The 16,367-nt window shown below is 44.6% G+C and overlaps 1 protein-coding gene across 3 annotated transcripts in view; it reads left to right on the forward strand.

Moving 5' to 3' along the window:
• Positions 1 to 4,627: 4,627 nt before the first annotated feature.
• The window catches only part of LOC116396288 (myosin-9), a 31,754-nt gene continuing 20,014 nt past the window's right edge, over positions 4,628 to 16,367 (forward strand). For 2 of the 3 annotated variants that reach the window (XM_031870789.1, XM_031870791.1), the window contains exons 1-2: positions 4,628 to 4,864; positions 15,615 to 15,946. In XM_031870789.1, coding sequence (XP_031726649.1) covers positions 15,620 to 15,946 — 327 coding nt within the window. In that variant the 5' untranslated portion in view covers positions 4,628 to 4,864; positions 15,615 to 15,619. Of the gene's footprint in view, positions 4,865 to 4,902; positions 5,321 to 15,614; positions 15,947 to 16,367 lie in introns of those variants that run through there. The other variant, XM_031870790.1, reaches the window with a different exon arrangement.

The following is a 16,367-nucleotide window of genomic DNA, read 5'->3' on the forward strand; positions in this document are numbered from 1 at the left end:
CAGACGAGCACGAGCTCTTAAGGTTCGAGAGCGGCACGTAACCCTACACCTCTTCCGCCAGGAACAATAGACCACACCTCCGTCCTCGCTCGCGCTCACTCACTCGCTCAACCTCTCTTGTGACCATATAAGGCAAAGAAAAAAGACACGGGGGGAAGCTAGGTTGCTGCTGCTGAACACACGAGCCGAGAAGCAGAGTTGCTGTTTTCTTCTTCTGACTCTGTCCCGCCTGAAACTGTTCATGCGTGTTTGTTTGAAAGGAAATCACTGATATCAAAATGTTTTTTGTGTGTGTGTGTGTGTGAGAGAGAGGTTCATGGTTGTGTGTGTGTGTGTGTGTGTGTGTGTGCGCGTGTGTGTGTGTGTGGGTGGTGGCGAGGGGGAGCGAGAGACTCTGCAACAACACCACCCAGATCTGCACACGTCCCTAGAGCATTCTGTGTTTATAGTAAATTCATAGCTGTATTTATATTTTAAACACACACTGCCCTCCACCTTTGTTAGCTCTCTGTTCTGCCCCAGACCACAACATCAACCGGAGACGGACAAAGCAGTCACTGTTGCAACACACACACGACTTGCAATACCATATTGATTTCATTAGAGATGCTGTCAAATCTGCCCGGATTGTAATTTAACGAATAGACATCTTAGTGTTTTGCTTCTTTGTTTTACTCCACATTCCTGAGTGTGTTGCTGTCTGCTGATTACTGAGGAAATGAGGAGGATATAGGTGCTGGGGAAGGGGGAACTTGAAGGACAGAAGACATTGTTGACGCATTATCTCAAAAGCTGGATGTGCTCTTGATTGTTCTTTGTGGCTCTGGCCTTTTAGGTGACTCCCCTCTCACTCACACATACACACACACTTTGTACATGCCTGGGGAGTGATGTTGAACAAAAAACACAAGGGCTCTGACCGATAAGTGTTTACAGCCAGAGGATCTGGGTCAGAGTGAGGGAACACGTTGAAGCAACCTATTTACTCTCAAGTTTGACACAGATCTGGGCTACTTCTACTATACATGTCTGTGTGTTATGCGATTACACAGCGAGAGTGGTCAGCGAGTTAACCATGCTGCAGCTGAATAGGTGCTTTTCTTTCTGACTGAATGATATAATGGCTTCACACACCCTGAATTACAGACACACCCTGCTGATATTACCACCGACTGAAGGAAAGGGAGAGAGAGAGACTAGGTCACAGTGAAAAGGAGAGAGGGAGGGGACATAGTGAGGTCAGAAGTGTCCATATTTGGTAAAACATGCCTACGGTTTCAGTCCTACATTTCTCTCTCTCTGTGCCCACTTGTGTTTATTTTATGTCTCCTGCCATTGTTGTGTATTTTGTGTACTTTTCCCAGCACGTGTTGTTTTTTCAAATATGAACTTATTTATTGTTTTTGAAATTTGTTTATTTAAAGTCTCTTTTTCCTCCCTTTTACTCCTCTCTCTGCATCTGGTCCTGCTCAACTAACGGGGGACGGGGACGGGGGACCTTTGACCTCCCCCCACTGAAAATTTGGGATATTTCCCATCCATCCCGGAGAGGAGAGAGAGTGTGAGATTTTTTGAACTTTTCCAAGGCAGGCGCCGAGTGTTCGACGGCTTTGCTCCACGTGCACGTGATGCCCAGCTGCTAAACGTGTAGGAAAACACACACAGACGCATTCCTTTCATGATGACACGCAGTGGACGTAAATCACAGGATTTTCCTGTTTGCCAGTGGATGCCGGCCATACCTGAGCCCCCCCGTTACGATCCAACTTCTCCGGGTCAAGAGTTGCCCTTTGCGTGGCGTGCCGAACGTGTGGCGGTGCGATTTGATTTGATGAGGCGATATTTGCATCAGGTCTTGTCAAAACTTGACATATCTGTGCAGCAGAGAGCGGCAGCATCTGTTTCTTGTTCCTGCACCGCCTCCTAAATGTTTGGATGGGGAGACGAAACATAAAGAGGTCAAGAGTGGAGTGACCTTTACAATTCATTTAATCCAGTGCTTCTGATTTCTCCAGACGCACTGTCAGATGAATTCGCATAACCCTGACTCAATTTGTTTTAAACATAAACAACTCTCTCTCCCAAAAACTAGAGTGCTAATACTCATATTTGTGATGTCATTGAGTATAGAGTGTGGTGCTGTCCCTTAGACGGTGAATTTGCAATATTAATATGGAGAATGTTCTGAGTTTGTGGGCACATCTTCTGCTTCAGATCTGACAATGCCACAATAGAATAAAGCTCATTTGGTTAAAAATAAAGATAAACAAACAGACATGTTACTTGATGACATCACAGCTTCTCTGTTTTCTGACTTTGAGACTTGAACTTTGATCGGCAATGGAAATAACATATTTGAATCCTGAAAGGAGACATATCACGCCCCTTTTCTCCAGGGCTGGGCCTGGGCACATGTTTACTTCCTGTCAGCTGATGTCTGTCACGTACACTGCAACAGGAAATAAACTGGGACACTTTAAGAATGTTTACATTCAAAACTGTGAGACGGTAAATATATTGTGTAGTTGTGACAGCACAACGGTACCTCACTTTGACCTGCTTTATAATAAATATGGGACCTTTAATTTAGGTGGTGCTCCCCTTTTTTCCCCTTCATTTACTAGTGGCAGCTAGACATTAAATGTATTATTATTTATTCATTGCTTTTGGCAAACTATTCAAACTGTTTATCCGTTAGCTATCTTGTTCATGTATCCGTTACTTTTGGCTAACAATTACAACCATTTATTTGTCACTTTTGCATTAACTGTTAAGACTTTTCTTCTTGCGTAAGTGTAACAGCTGACTCAATATGTGGATTTTTTTTAAAAATCGAATCATAAGTAAATCTTGTTCGTTGTGCTACTGACATTCTATCTCCGTAACAGTGGCGACTGCACGAGTACGCCTGGTGTAAATGTTCCTGGTTGGGAATCCCTGCTCTAAGTTATCTTTCCATCTCAGTTTGGGCTGCTGATCAAAGCTACTGATTAAAACAATTCACGTTTCACACTGAGAAAGTGATTTGTATTATTTTCCATCGCTAATGTCTCGTGTCTGGTTGTGGCATGTGCATTGGCTCTGTGCCTTCAGCTCCACTCAGCAAACTGGGCTCAGATCACCCAGTTTGAATCCCAGGAGAGCATTTTAAAGCAAACAGCTTCACTTTGTACTGTTCCATTCTTCTGTGCAGACAGAACTTCCATCAGTTCACTCACCCTTTGGTCTTTGATTTCATAAACGTGTCGTGTCGTATGTCTCCCTGTCTTCTTCATTGCTTACACTTCTCAGGAACAAGTCGGGCCCTTTTTTTTGCCAATGAAAACAAATGTCAGGAGTGATGTGAGGACTGAACACGCCTTTTCCCTCCTTCCCATTAATTACGTGATCGCCTGCGGTGGTTCCCACGTAGTGCCGACATGTCTGTTCACGATATCTAGGCTTACCTGTTTTGAGTGATGGACACCTGTGAGAGTAAATGTGTTCTGCATCTCACGTCTTGTTAGGTCTCTTGATGTAATCGTTTATGGGTGAGATGCCCTGGTGGGTTTAAATAAAAACAAATGATCAATGCCAAATTCAAGTGCACGAGCATTGACAGAACATGCTAAAAAGAGCGGTTAAGGGTTTAGAAGTCTCTCTTCTTTATCTCTTAGAGTCTGTAAATAAACACATGAGATAGATCACTATCTAGATTGCTAAGATGTCATCCAAATATTTTTTTCACTTGCATCCAAGAACTCTAGCAAGCATAAATTGTTTATATACGGTAGATAAACAAAATATTTGTATTCCCTTGGTGGACACAGGGGCCAGTAAGGGGAAAGGATTCATTTCTAACAGTGACATGATGTTTTGAGAGGTTCGAGGCCAATATCCATCCTGCCAAAGTGTCCAAGGGCCAGACACTAAATCCTTATAAATTCTGCTTCTGACCTCTGACCTCCTTTTGGAACGGAGAAAGACAAACTAACATGGATAATTGAAGTGCTCTATTATCAATATTACACCTATGATTATATCATCTTTCCAATCAGATAGAAGTGTACTACAGTTTCAAAAAGGTTAAATTATTGAGTATATAGTAAAAATAAGCTCCTTTAAGTGTGTAATGAAAGTATTTGATGTAACACAAACACAATGACATGAGTAGCAGTACTAGTGATTTGTCTGATATGTGGCGGCCTTACAGCAGAAAGTATCAAACAGGAGCCATCACCGCTACTTGTTTTCAAAGCAGACGGTGGTCAGACTAGACCATGTTGACACACGAGGGAGGCCCTGGATGATGCAGTCCATCCTGAGAGGTGACTGCTACTTATATGGTCATAAAAATCCTTAGTATGCACATACCTCTCTCATTAAACACAGCTTTATCTGTAGCCCTCTCCCCTCCCTCCTCCCTCCTCCATCCTCTTTCAAATTCAGCGTTTCCCTGCGCCCCTCGCCTGCGTGGCCGTCACCCCTCCAGCTATGCCCCGTCTTTGATTGGTCCAAAGTATGCGGATTATCAAAGCGCGGCAGCCATTGGCCAGAGGGGCGGTGCACGCGGGAGGGGGCCCGCCTCGACCCTGGACCGCGCCCCGGCTCCGGATGGCTACGTACTGAGCGTAATTACGCGAACCAGTTAACAGCCAGTAGAGGAGGGAGGGCAGAAGGAAGAGGGGGAGAAAAAAAAAAAAGATAGAAAGAGTGACTGGAGTGGAGAAAGAGAGGGAGGAAGCAAGCGCTGTAGTTTAGCCTGAACTCTCTGCGAAGCTGCTGTCGACGGGAACAGAAGTTTGACTCACGGAGAGCTGACTGAGCCACCCGGTTGTTGTTAGCTACCCCCCTCCTGAAAGGCGTCCTGCACACGAACAAGCAGGTAATATTTTTCAACTTGAACACTTTTGTCCGCCATGCTCTCTCCATGTACTCTTCCATAACTCATTCAGTCTGCCCGTCACTCCAGCAAGTGCAGCCGAACCAGGAAGCACGGTTGCTAGTTGCCGCAACTTCAGCAACCGTGAGGAAAGGGTGGAGTCTGACCTCCTCAACAGATTTAAACCGAGGTTTCTTCTTTAAGGCCCGACTTAACACTTTATTGTTCTCAAAAACTTCAAATGAACGTACATTTACAAAGCGTGCGATATGCGGGACGTATGCCGTCACAGTATCCGCATTGTGGCAGCTGGCGAGACGCTGAAAGCCATAACGGTGGAGGCAGGAAGTGATTCGCTTGAATGAGTTGCGGAAAAGGGCCGGTGGAGAGTTTGAGTGCGAAGAAAATGGAGGAAAAGTGAATTTTAGCCTAAGTGTACACCGGCACCGTGGAGACGGGGTAGGTTATGAATGCTATGTGGTTGTAGTTTAACTTTTTTCGGTGTGTAGCGGTGAGAAACGGATGCTGTGTGTGGCCGCTGGTATTAAGTCTGGCTGGCGGCATGACGTCACCGGTTTACCGGTGGAGTAAAAAAAACGGCGCTGTGCTTCTTCAACGCGAGCTCACTGAACCAATGTCATACGCAGGTCTGTGAAGCATTCCGGGGCCCTCTAGGGGGCTTTCGAGGGGGGCCCCCAGCAAATAAGGAATACCGTTGACTGTGATTTAGTTTACCAGATGTTAACATAACTGTTCACCTTCATCATAGTTTTACCACGACCTCTCTGCAGGAGGGCCTTCTTGATGGAAGTCACATGAGTTGGAGCATGTTTTGAATGTATATCAGCATTTATATGCAATTCTAATACGGGCTATTATCAACGTGCGTTGTTTAATAATGTAACCATAAAGTAGTTATCTTGTTTAAGAGAGAAGATAACAGCATAGAATGATGATAGAAATGTACAATATTGGACCAGAGAGGAACTTACAAAAAAACAATTCCACTCTTCATCAAACATGTTTTGGATGTGGCATTTGAATGCCTGATATGAAGGCAGTGTTTCCAAAAAAAGGTTTTGCTTGTAAGTTGCTCCAAGCCCAGGGTGCATAGTACAGAAATGCAGTTTTGACCAGCTCAGACCACACTTTAGAGGATCTGATCTGGTGATGGCTCAGACTTTATCTCACAGGGGTTAATAGGCACTGGTTGTTGTATGAATTCTGAAATCCACAAGAAAGACTGCCAGCTGAAAATGACCAGGTCCGTCTTGTAATTACAGTGCGGTCCACCGTGATGAACATCGGCTAGGCAGCATGAGAGATTTTATGGGACGTATCAATATCAAGCCAAGTTGAGACCGTTTTATTTATATAGTCACAAATCACAATTTTGCATGAGAGGGCGTTACGGACTGTGAAACACAGGACAGAACAGGGAGAAACCTCGGGAAGAGCAACAGAGGTGGGAGAAGGTGACAGTACTGGGTAAATAAAGTGCAAACATAATGTTAATGACATGTTAAGGTTCATGCGTTAAGAGTTTCAGACGAGTGTAAAAGTATTTGGAGTGAAGAACATCTGCTGAATATATTTTTTCCACGTATTACTTAACACATGTTCTTAAGTTTGCAGCAAGTACATGAACGATCACAGGAAACCAACCTTCATTAATTTAACCTAATTAAAATAAGACATTAGATCAACCCACTTGATATTTTCATTCCCACTGGCCAATCGCAGACTCTCCTCCGATCCCTCAAGTGTCACATTCTCATCGTGCCTAACTGTGCCTCGTCTTTGCACACCTACACAAGTGTGCTTTCTTTGTCAGGGCAATTTGTGTTTGCTCTGTTAGACGGCACATCATTGTGTTTGCACTCTGGCAAGCAAACAGTCTCTGGTATGCCCGCGCCGCCCCGCTGACGTTCAGTGTGCGGTTGGCCATGTGTGGCTTGGGCATTAGCCGTGCCGTCTCCGGGCATCGATGGCTGGCGTCCACTCACCCGAAACCTGCTTCTCGTTGCGGAAAAAGTGTTGGAGGCGTCCGGGAGAGAGCGAGAGCGGCACCTCTCCGCTCTCATTTGTAGCAATCAGAACCATACGCTTACGGTCAGCTGATGCTTTCTGCCAAGAAGCTATGAAACCGCAGTGTGAGATTACCTCACTGGATACTCAGACACAGAAATGATTGTGCAAATGATGTTTCATGCTGAAAAGTTAACAGTAGCCGGGAAATACAAACCACTGTCTGTGCGTATAGTCATATGCTGCTTGTTTTATCAAAGCCATCTCTCCGGATGATACACCGTCATAGAACAGGCAGTCGTTTGCTGTGTGGCTTGAGAAAGAGCCGATCAGTAAATATGTAGCCTTAAAGGGGCACGTTAAGTGACATGTAGTATGTCACATCCTGTTGTTGTGATTTGAGTCATGGATTAAGCACTTGCAATGCATTGTGCAACGGCTTTCCCGGAGGCCAGTGTTCTTCTCACTTGTTGCCAGTTTCGGCGCGGTTATGTAGCGCCCCGTGGAGATCGTTACATTCCATCAGTCGTGTGTCAGCAATGCCCCCCCCCCCCCTGGAGGGTTACGTACTGTAGGCTAGACGAAATGAAACCCAGGCGTCTTAAAATGTGAACAAGGGGCCGGTGTACGTTCTGTAGTCGTTTTAGATTTTTTTTTTTTTTATTGAAGGTAGGTTCATCGTGGCTGAGCCACATTACTTGCTGGCCCCCCTTTTTGATTTTGTTGCAAATACGAGTGCAGCGTGACACAGTATGTCTCACACACAACCCACAGTTGTCTTCGGGTATGAACTCTCAAGGGTCTTGTAACAAATGTGAGGTATTTCTAATCTTTTATATGTTGTCTGTGTGCCCGTCTAACTGCACTCGTAGGCTCGGTTGTGCATTTAATTCAGATTATCAGGCTAAGAGGAGAGAAACCGATGATGACACAGGCTGGGGAAAAAAAAACGAGCCCGAGCTGTAATGATATGAAACTATCTTGATAGTTGGTGGTTGTTTTCGTTAAGCAAAGATGCAAAAAATTCACCTGCTGCAGCTTCTCAAATGTGAATCTTTTTCTGTTTTCCTTTGTCTTTAAATGATTGTAAATTAAGTGTCTTTTGGTTTTGGACAGTTGGTTTGACGCGACAAGCTATTTGAAAGTGTCAGCAAGGCTTTGATTTGTTTTGGTGACATTTTGGCCAGTTGAACTGTGCCAATTGTCTTTTCTGGTGCATTACTCCAGCGTGTTCTAGTGATACTTGCCCCAATAGTGCTAGATGTCGTTGATAGATATCGTTGATGATAGGTCGAGCAGCGAGGGGGTCATGCCTGGTTTTCCTACTCAGTCAGCTGAGATTCATTCATGCGGGCAAAACATTCCAGTCAGAGCGGAGAGTTAAGATTCTCCATTAACCATGGCAGAGCTGACGTGAGAGTTTGTGATGCAGACGGTATCCAACACAAGACTTGCACACATCCTGCATGTGCCGTATATAACTAATGGAGGCCTTTAATTCAGTTCTTTCAAGCATATTTCTTTTTCTTGAATGTCTGGTCTTTTTTTTGTCCTGCCCAAACCTATTTCTTCTAGTCGACATGAGCAGCATAATTAAGTTGCCTCAGTCAGAATGGTTGAACCAACTGGGCTCCAGGACAAATCTGCATAAATGCGTTCTCTGGGTTTCCCCTTTTAGCTGTTTATTCAGACCTTTCTTCCCTGTCTAGCCCCCCACACACACACACACATGCACACCTATTTTCCTCTGCTTGTGTTTTTTTTTTTTTTTGCCACCACCCCATCCTTTCCTCCCCCTCACAGCAAGCAAGGTTTCAATGGAACAATACCAGGAAGTGGTTGCACTCAGTCTTCGACTATACACAGAAATGACTTGATCTGGATGGACGGACCTTGACCAGACCCGATGATTACTCGTGGCTCTGTAGATAATTCTGCTTTCTCTTTTGTGGTACAAACGGTGAGGTAATCATTTGTCAATGATTACTGAACTCTCTGCATTGCCGGTGTAATGCCCCGGCTTCCTGTTTGTTTAAGATTGATATGATAGTTGCCACCGTGGCTCTCCATTTCCCCCACATAACGTCCTTGAAGGAAATAGTTTTCATAAGGTTCTGCTAGTTGGAAGTCTTTTTAGTGATTCAGGGCATTTGAAACAGGAAGTAAAGCCATACATTTTATTAGAGCTTCAGTGGTGATTTCCGAAGTTAGACTTTGTGTGTGTGTGGGAGCTGCACACCTGGCCTGTGATTCCATAGAAAAGTGTGGGCGAAAGTGTTGCGCAGACGCATTCGCACGGTGAACTTTGAAACATGCTGCGCAACACATCTATCTCCTGTCTTCCATTGGATGCTTTATTCCCATGTCAGTCCAAATTGCATCGCGCACCAGACGCCCAGGTTGTCGATCCGGCATGTGGCTCTCGAGAGGTCGGCGATTGCATTGTTTGACGAGATAAGTCTGAGTCTGTGAGTGACTCAAAGGGAGTGGAAGGTAGAGATAAGAGGTGATGTAGCTGAAAAGAGCCACATGGTAGTTCACAAAGGTTGAAGGAGCAGAAGTGAGCTGGTAGTATCAGAGTTTCTTCACTGGGTCGGTTGGCCGTGTCAGCTTAGCATTCCTTAGAAAAAAAAAGCTTTGCTGACATATTGAAATGTGTATTTTAACTCCCCTCTGCATTCTTTCACAGTCTGCTTAAAAAGGCTTACGTAACCACCTATCTATTTATCCAATGGTAAATACTGCAGAGTGCTCCAGTATTAGGGCATCCTGGTATCTGCTCAGTTTTATCAAATAACCAGTCAATAGTGCATTCAATGGTGTAACGGGATCGCTGTTTAACTGATGGATGTGGAATTTGTTCTTTGACCCCGGAAATGATGTGCTTATCACACCAACACCCTGTTCTCCCTCTCATTTAACTTAAGCGTTCAATCGGTCTGCCTTCTGACTCCCATTGGTCAGATTTAGTTGAAATACTGTGTATAAAACGTAAAAAAATTCAGAATGTTTAAAAATAGCCTAAAAGACTTGGGGTGTGTGTGTGGGTGTGGGGTTCCCAATCCTGGGTGCTGATCAAACAAAGGAATTAATTAAGTAAAAGGAATTAATTAAGTAAAAGGAATGGATAAACTAAACCAGCCGTACAGTTCAACTGTATAAAACATTATTGTAACATCCCCTTTGTATATCTGCATTTGCATAGTCTTAATAGTTATAATATCTTGTTTATCTGGTACATGACTGGTGGTGTTGGAGCCACTGGTGTAGGCGATGTGCCGAGAACTTCAGTCAGACCTATAGCAGGGGCCTCTGGTTGTAAACGGTAGATGGCATCGACCAGCTTACAGTTGAAAGTGAAACCGGATCCCAGTCGGGGCAGGAATTTGAGAAGTAATGTGGAAAGTGATGTTGGATCTGTCATGCAGCGCAGTCCGTTTTCCAGCAAGGGCTTAATTTTGCCTCTCCGAGCTGCACAGCGTGCACTCAAGTTTAAAAAAAAAAAAAAAAAAAAAAAAAAAAAAAACCTCCCTCCCCTGTTTGAAAGACTTGCACACAACAAGTTCCACGAATGGCAAAATAGTTTTCTCAGTTTGTCATTTCCTCTTTTCCTCCCCTCTCATGTCCTTGCCCCACCCTTCCCACTTCCGGAGAAGGAGGGTGAAGGGGGAGAGAGTGCCGACGTGTGAGCCCTCAATGAATTCTGACGGACTCTGTCAGTCGATTGTGCTGTGAGGGGGATAAACGTGGTAAAGCCAAGACTAAAGAGGGGCTGACACTTGAGTGGAGTGTTTGTTGGTTATCTAAACGGATGAAGCCAAACCAACAAGGGTGAATATAACATCCACAGCATGAGGAGGACGGGCAGCCATGGCTCTGATCGAGCCAGCTGGGATGTAGCAGTTGGTGGGGAGTGCAGTGTTATTGACTTTTCGGTCGTTCTATTAATATTCTTCCGGTCAATGGGGCAGTCGACACGGCACAGCTGCTTTGTGTGTTCCCTTTAGCTGGAGCAGGAGGGGCTTGACTGTACACGGTCATGCTTTGGTAGAAGTTGTCTCGTCTCCTGGTTTTTACAAGTAACTCGGGGAGAGTCCCCGAGGTATAAAGGAATGAGAGGGAGTCTGACTGCCATGTGGATGGCCTCAGTTTTATGAAGACCGAGGTTGACCTGCTTTCTAAACAGGACAACCAGGACTGAAAAGGACACTTTGTAGCTCTTTTCTTTTCCTCTCCTCTCCTTGTTCTTCCCCCTCCTCCTCAAAGTCCTGGCCTCTGCATCACTTCCTCTCTGTAACCACATTCTGGTCCATGTGATGAGGCCGGTTCCTAAAAAAACGTTCTCGTCCTTTTACGGTTCCTCTTTCAAGAAGGCTGCTGCTTTGACCGGACACCGCTAACTCTGTTTTCATCCGGGCATTTGTTTTAAGACATAATCCTTTAATGGCATCTCAGTCAGGTTTCATGAAGTTCACTCAATTAATGAGTAATCCTTGTTATGATTATCTAGGCCGGCTAATCTCGTCGTAAACGGGTCTCAACAGAATAGATGGTGAACTCTTTTCACAGCTGAGCGTGTCGCAAAGCGACAAGGAATCTGAGAAAGCTTGATTCTCACAGGATTACGGAGGACTTGGCAGGAACCTGAGCCAAGCAGGGGTTCCTTTCAATGAAGACTGTTTCATCTCAAAGTCAAGTCAACGGTCAGCCTCCTCTAGGCAAGGCCTACGGCTGACATTGTCTGATGGGAGGTCTTTATCCCTGTGCTTTTTTTTTTTTCTTCTACTTTCAATTATAGAGCAGCACTTGTTACTAGAATAGCCTTTGGACTAATTTTAGACCTAGCGTTACTCTCTAGAGGTGGTTTGAAATGTGTCACTTGAGTTATCTGTGGCAAATATGTGAGTCACACTGGGGCAGATATCAACAGACTTTGCTACAATTAATGTCCAGATTAGAGCTGAAATGCTCAGTTGATTGTCAATAAAGTTGCCTGTTCATTTTCTGACAATTGTGTGTCATTTTATAAGCAAAAATACCAAACAATCCCTAGTTTATAATGTATTTACTCTTCTTTTTGTTTTATGTGATAGTAAACTGAATATCTTTGGGTTTTGACCCGTTGGTTGGACAAAAAAACAAACCGTTCAAAGATGTCATCTTGAGGGTGACTTTTTCTTTTTTTGTTGGCATTTTTCCTCGTTTCCTGACATTTTAAACCATTAATCTGGACAATGATTGGTAGTGGGTCTGGCCGATACGGAGAAAATCAAATATCACGATATATTTTTTTACCAAATACCTCTATCGATATTGTTAAGGATGACAATTGGTGCTTTTACTAAATATATAAACAATGAAATCTCTGATGTATAATAATCAGTAGTGTGGATATAATGACTAAGTGGGTAAAGGCAAATAATAGAACAGCTGGAACAGTCTGGGTACTTAAACATTTTAATCACTTTCCTGTAATGCAGCCTTTACAACCAGGAAAAGACAACACGTGTGCCTTATTATAATATTCAAAATCAAAGACGATAACTACTCTCATATCAGGATATCGATATATGGCCCTGCCCTAATTGATAATGAATGGCCGACATGCCTCCCTGCACCTTGATTATAACGATGGAACATATCGAGCTAAAAGCAGCAACAAAACTTTGGGCGTTTCCAGCCGCTTCGACGTCACTTCTTGTTTTTGCCAAACAACAAAGCTACAGGGATTATAGTGAGTTATGGCTCGTATTCGACCCTGCACGGGGGCCAACTGATCCACATGTACTGGAGCGAGTAACGCGCATGTCAATTTTAAAGGAGCATGGGAACTTACTCACAGGGACTAATGGAGCATAGGTCTGGACCTCTGCAGCTCTGGGTGAGCTGACACTTGTGTGAGGTGATTTTTCTCCTCCCCCCCCCCCCCCCCCCCCCATAAAACTTCCAAAGGCACACATGGTCTGCTGCTGGGATGGGAGTAGGGGGGAGGAAACGGGAAGGAAAGCCAGAGAACAGGTCTGAGAGAAACGTAAGAGGGGAGGCACAGAGGACAGACATTTGTGGAATGCCATTGCTCGCCGTCTCTCCCTGATAAAGGGTGAGCACGGGAGGAATGCGACCCTGAAAAGACTGGATAAACAGTGTGTGGGGGGGGGGGGGTTAGAGTTTTGGGGGGGGGGGGGGGTAAGGGAAGGCAGAGGAGGGGGTGCGGAGCCAGCTTAGAGGCGAAGCAGGACTAATTAGCGCCACGTTCCATTACGGGACGGGGTCGGTAAACGGGAGATGAGTTCGGAGGCGGGGTCGAGCGGTGACGGGCGTCGGCTGCAGCCCAACGCAGAGCGATGATGGAGGACGGCGAGAGGCAGGGGGTCATGAGAAGAATGCCTCTCCCTCTGCTCTCTTTCTCACAGATCAGGGTTAATGTGCTGGAGTGGACGCGGGACATAATAACCTCGTTAAACGCAGCAACTAAGGGGCTTTCTTTTTCAGTGCGGACGAGGAATGTTTGCATTTTGTCAAGAGAACAGTTGTCAGAAGTACGACCGTGCCGATATGAACTCATTGTCGACATATCGCTGTATGTGTTGGCCAGTCAACAAGAATTTACTGTACTTTTTAAATGTACTTTAGGTCATTTAGAAAACGTGTCATTATTACATAATTTGTCCAACAGAGAGCACCGGAAGTTTATTTGAAGAGATTCATATTAAGATTATATTTATATTATAATGTTAATATAATTAATCCATATTTGTTTGTCAAAAAAATTACTGTCGGCCGTTGTATCGTTTTCGTTAAGAAAATCTATAATCCGTTGGGCTGTACTTTGAAGTATCCATTAGATACTATAGTAGACCTAACTTAAAAAACATCAATTCCTCAACGCAAATTTGGATATTTTGACGATACTATTTGTTATGAAGTAACATTAGGATCATCCACTGTAATAAGCTTAGGGAATACCATGTTTAATAAAAATATAATTTATGTCTGTGATCAAGTTATGAAATGCGAGGCTTGTAAAAGTTTTCTCCCACATTGTTGACAGAAGAACGCCCTTTTTCTTTCACTACGAATCTTGCCAAATGCATCGTGCATTCTTCAATGAGTTTATTTCCGCGCTGTTGTGTGCATTGTGCAAGCAGTGTTGAATGATGTCGACCATGAGAGAGTTGAGAATTTGGCACCAGAACTTCATCTCAAAGGACAACATCGCGATGCAGAAATACTCTCATGGACACGTCCAGCTAATATTTCAATATTTCAGACACTATGATAACACTGGGCTGGACCCGACCTCAGCTGTGATTTTCCGAGTGTTTGCGTACGAGCGACACGGCATATGCAAACTACCCTTTCTAGGGAAGCTCTCTGGGTTGTCAGACAGCCCAATGACACCGGGCGGTGCTGGGGAAAGGGTGTCATGCTCCCGCTGAGTTGGAATGATAATTGAAGACTGAAGTCTGGTGCTGTGAAAGAACATCGCGTTCAGTTGATTGCACTTGCATTTTGGGCGAGTTGCCTTGTTGTCCCTTTTCCTCGTTACTGGTAATACCTGTCTGGTCACTTTCTATGTAGGTTAAACCGCAGCACTCCCTGTCACCAACATGTTGTGTGGGAGCTTTTTCAGAGGCGTGTTGAAGCAAGAGCAGATTCAAGGTTGTTTTGATCTGCAGTGTAGTCGCGTTCGATATTATTTTTCGACACGCATTTAATGCCATATGTTTTTGTTGTGGCTAGTTTTAAATATTGGGGGATAGGAATGTATTATATTTACTTCAAAGGAAACTTATACGACCATCAAAGTCTAACAAAAGGAAACTTCAAAAGAAACGGTCGGATACTGAGAGAAGTCGTGACCATGAAAAACAACACTTTTGTTTACTGATTGTATCAATGCGGTTCTGCACTAAAACAAAAAGAACCAGGAAACGGTTAATAGTAGTTCCAAAGAACATGATGCCTCTGTGGTGTTGTATAGAAACAGAAAAAAAAAATCTGAAGCACAACTTTCTTTTCAGTCCCTTGATCCTTTATCTTTATGGTTCCCCTGAAGCAGAAAAAACAAACAGTTGTTTAAAAAAAGAGACTTTTGGTTCTCATTTTAGTTGCTGGGTTTAGTCCCCTGGAACTGTTTGGTTGACAAGGGCCATAAGTCATGCAGAGGTTTCAGCTATCTCTCCCAAGATCACCCGCATTAAACCCCCCCCCCCCCCCCCCCCCCCCTCTGAGCACAACCAACCAGTAGAAAAGGACAACGAAGACACGGTCCCTCACAGGCTGGAGCGCCCGTGTCAAACTGGAGGCACCTCTGCTGGGCAAATGTTTCTTCTCTGTCCCCCAGATGGTCCAGCAGCTGGAAATGTGTGTGTTCACAGCAGTTTGCCAAGAAGTAACACAGAGCCTCGTCTGACAGGGCTGTGTTTTATGTCGACCCGACCTAACTATGAGCAGCCTCTTCCTGTTGTTCTTCCCGTCAGACCGTTTCATTCCACGGAGATTGCATGTTGAACATGGAAGGATAGCAACGGTCTGGTCCTGTTAATAAAACCATTATTGAGGACATGATTTTAATGTGGTGATGGATAACAAACATTTAAATCAGAATTTTATATTTTTAATATCTGCATCTCTGTCTATGATTTCCTTAATTTCCCAGCATTAACCACAAACTCTCTCTCTCTCTCTTTCTTTCTTTCTTCCCCCCCCCCCCTTGAAACAGCCACCATGTCTGCCGCAGACAAGTTCCTGTACGTGGACCGCAATGTGGTCAACAACCCGCTGGCACAGGCCGACTGGGCCACCAAGAAGCTGGTATGGGTGCCCTCGGAGCGTCTGGGCTTCGAGGCCGGCTCCGTGAAGGAGGAGCGCGGCGACGAGTGCGTGGTGGAGCTGGCCGACTCCGGCAAGAAGATCCGGGTGAACAAGGATGACATCCAGAAGATGAACCCGCCCAAGTTCAGCAAGGTGGAGGACATGGCCGAGCTCACCTGCCTGAACGAGGCCTCGGTGCTGCACAACCTGAAGGAGAGATACTACTCTGGTCTCATCTACGTGAGTATGAAGCCTGTCGGGGTGCAAAATGCCTTAAACAAAGCATATCTAACGATGATGTCGGATTTTACAGCTTGTGGGTATGATAAACGGTGTAGTGTTGCTGCTATTTTCCTTACGTTTGTCCACCAAACAGTCATCAGTGTGACTTGATCCCATCTGTTTAAAGCATTTTCCTTTTTTTTTTTTCTTTTTTTTTTTTTCTTTTTTTATTATATAGTTATGACTCCCCCGATGGCTCATAGAAAACGATCTGTCATAGCCAGCCTCCAAACCAATTTATCTCCTAATTATCTTACTAAGCCCCATTGTTGAAGAATACGCATTGTACTACAAAGTGACACAGCTAACATGCTCATGGTCTGCAAGACCGTCTTGTGTTTGGAGCTGTCTTGTAAACAGGAAGCTGCAGGGAACAATG

Source organism: Anarrhichthys ocellatus, unplaced genomic scaffold, assembly GCF_004355925.1.
Source record: "Anarrhichthys ocellatus isolate YVR2014 unplaced genomic scaffold, GSC_Weel_1.0 scaffold55, whole genome shotgun sequence".
In the NCBI taxonomy this organism is placed as follows: domain Eukaryota; kingdom Metazoa; phylum Chordata; class Actinopteri; order Perciformes; family Anarhichadidae; genus Anarrhichthys; species Anarrhichthys ocellatus.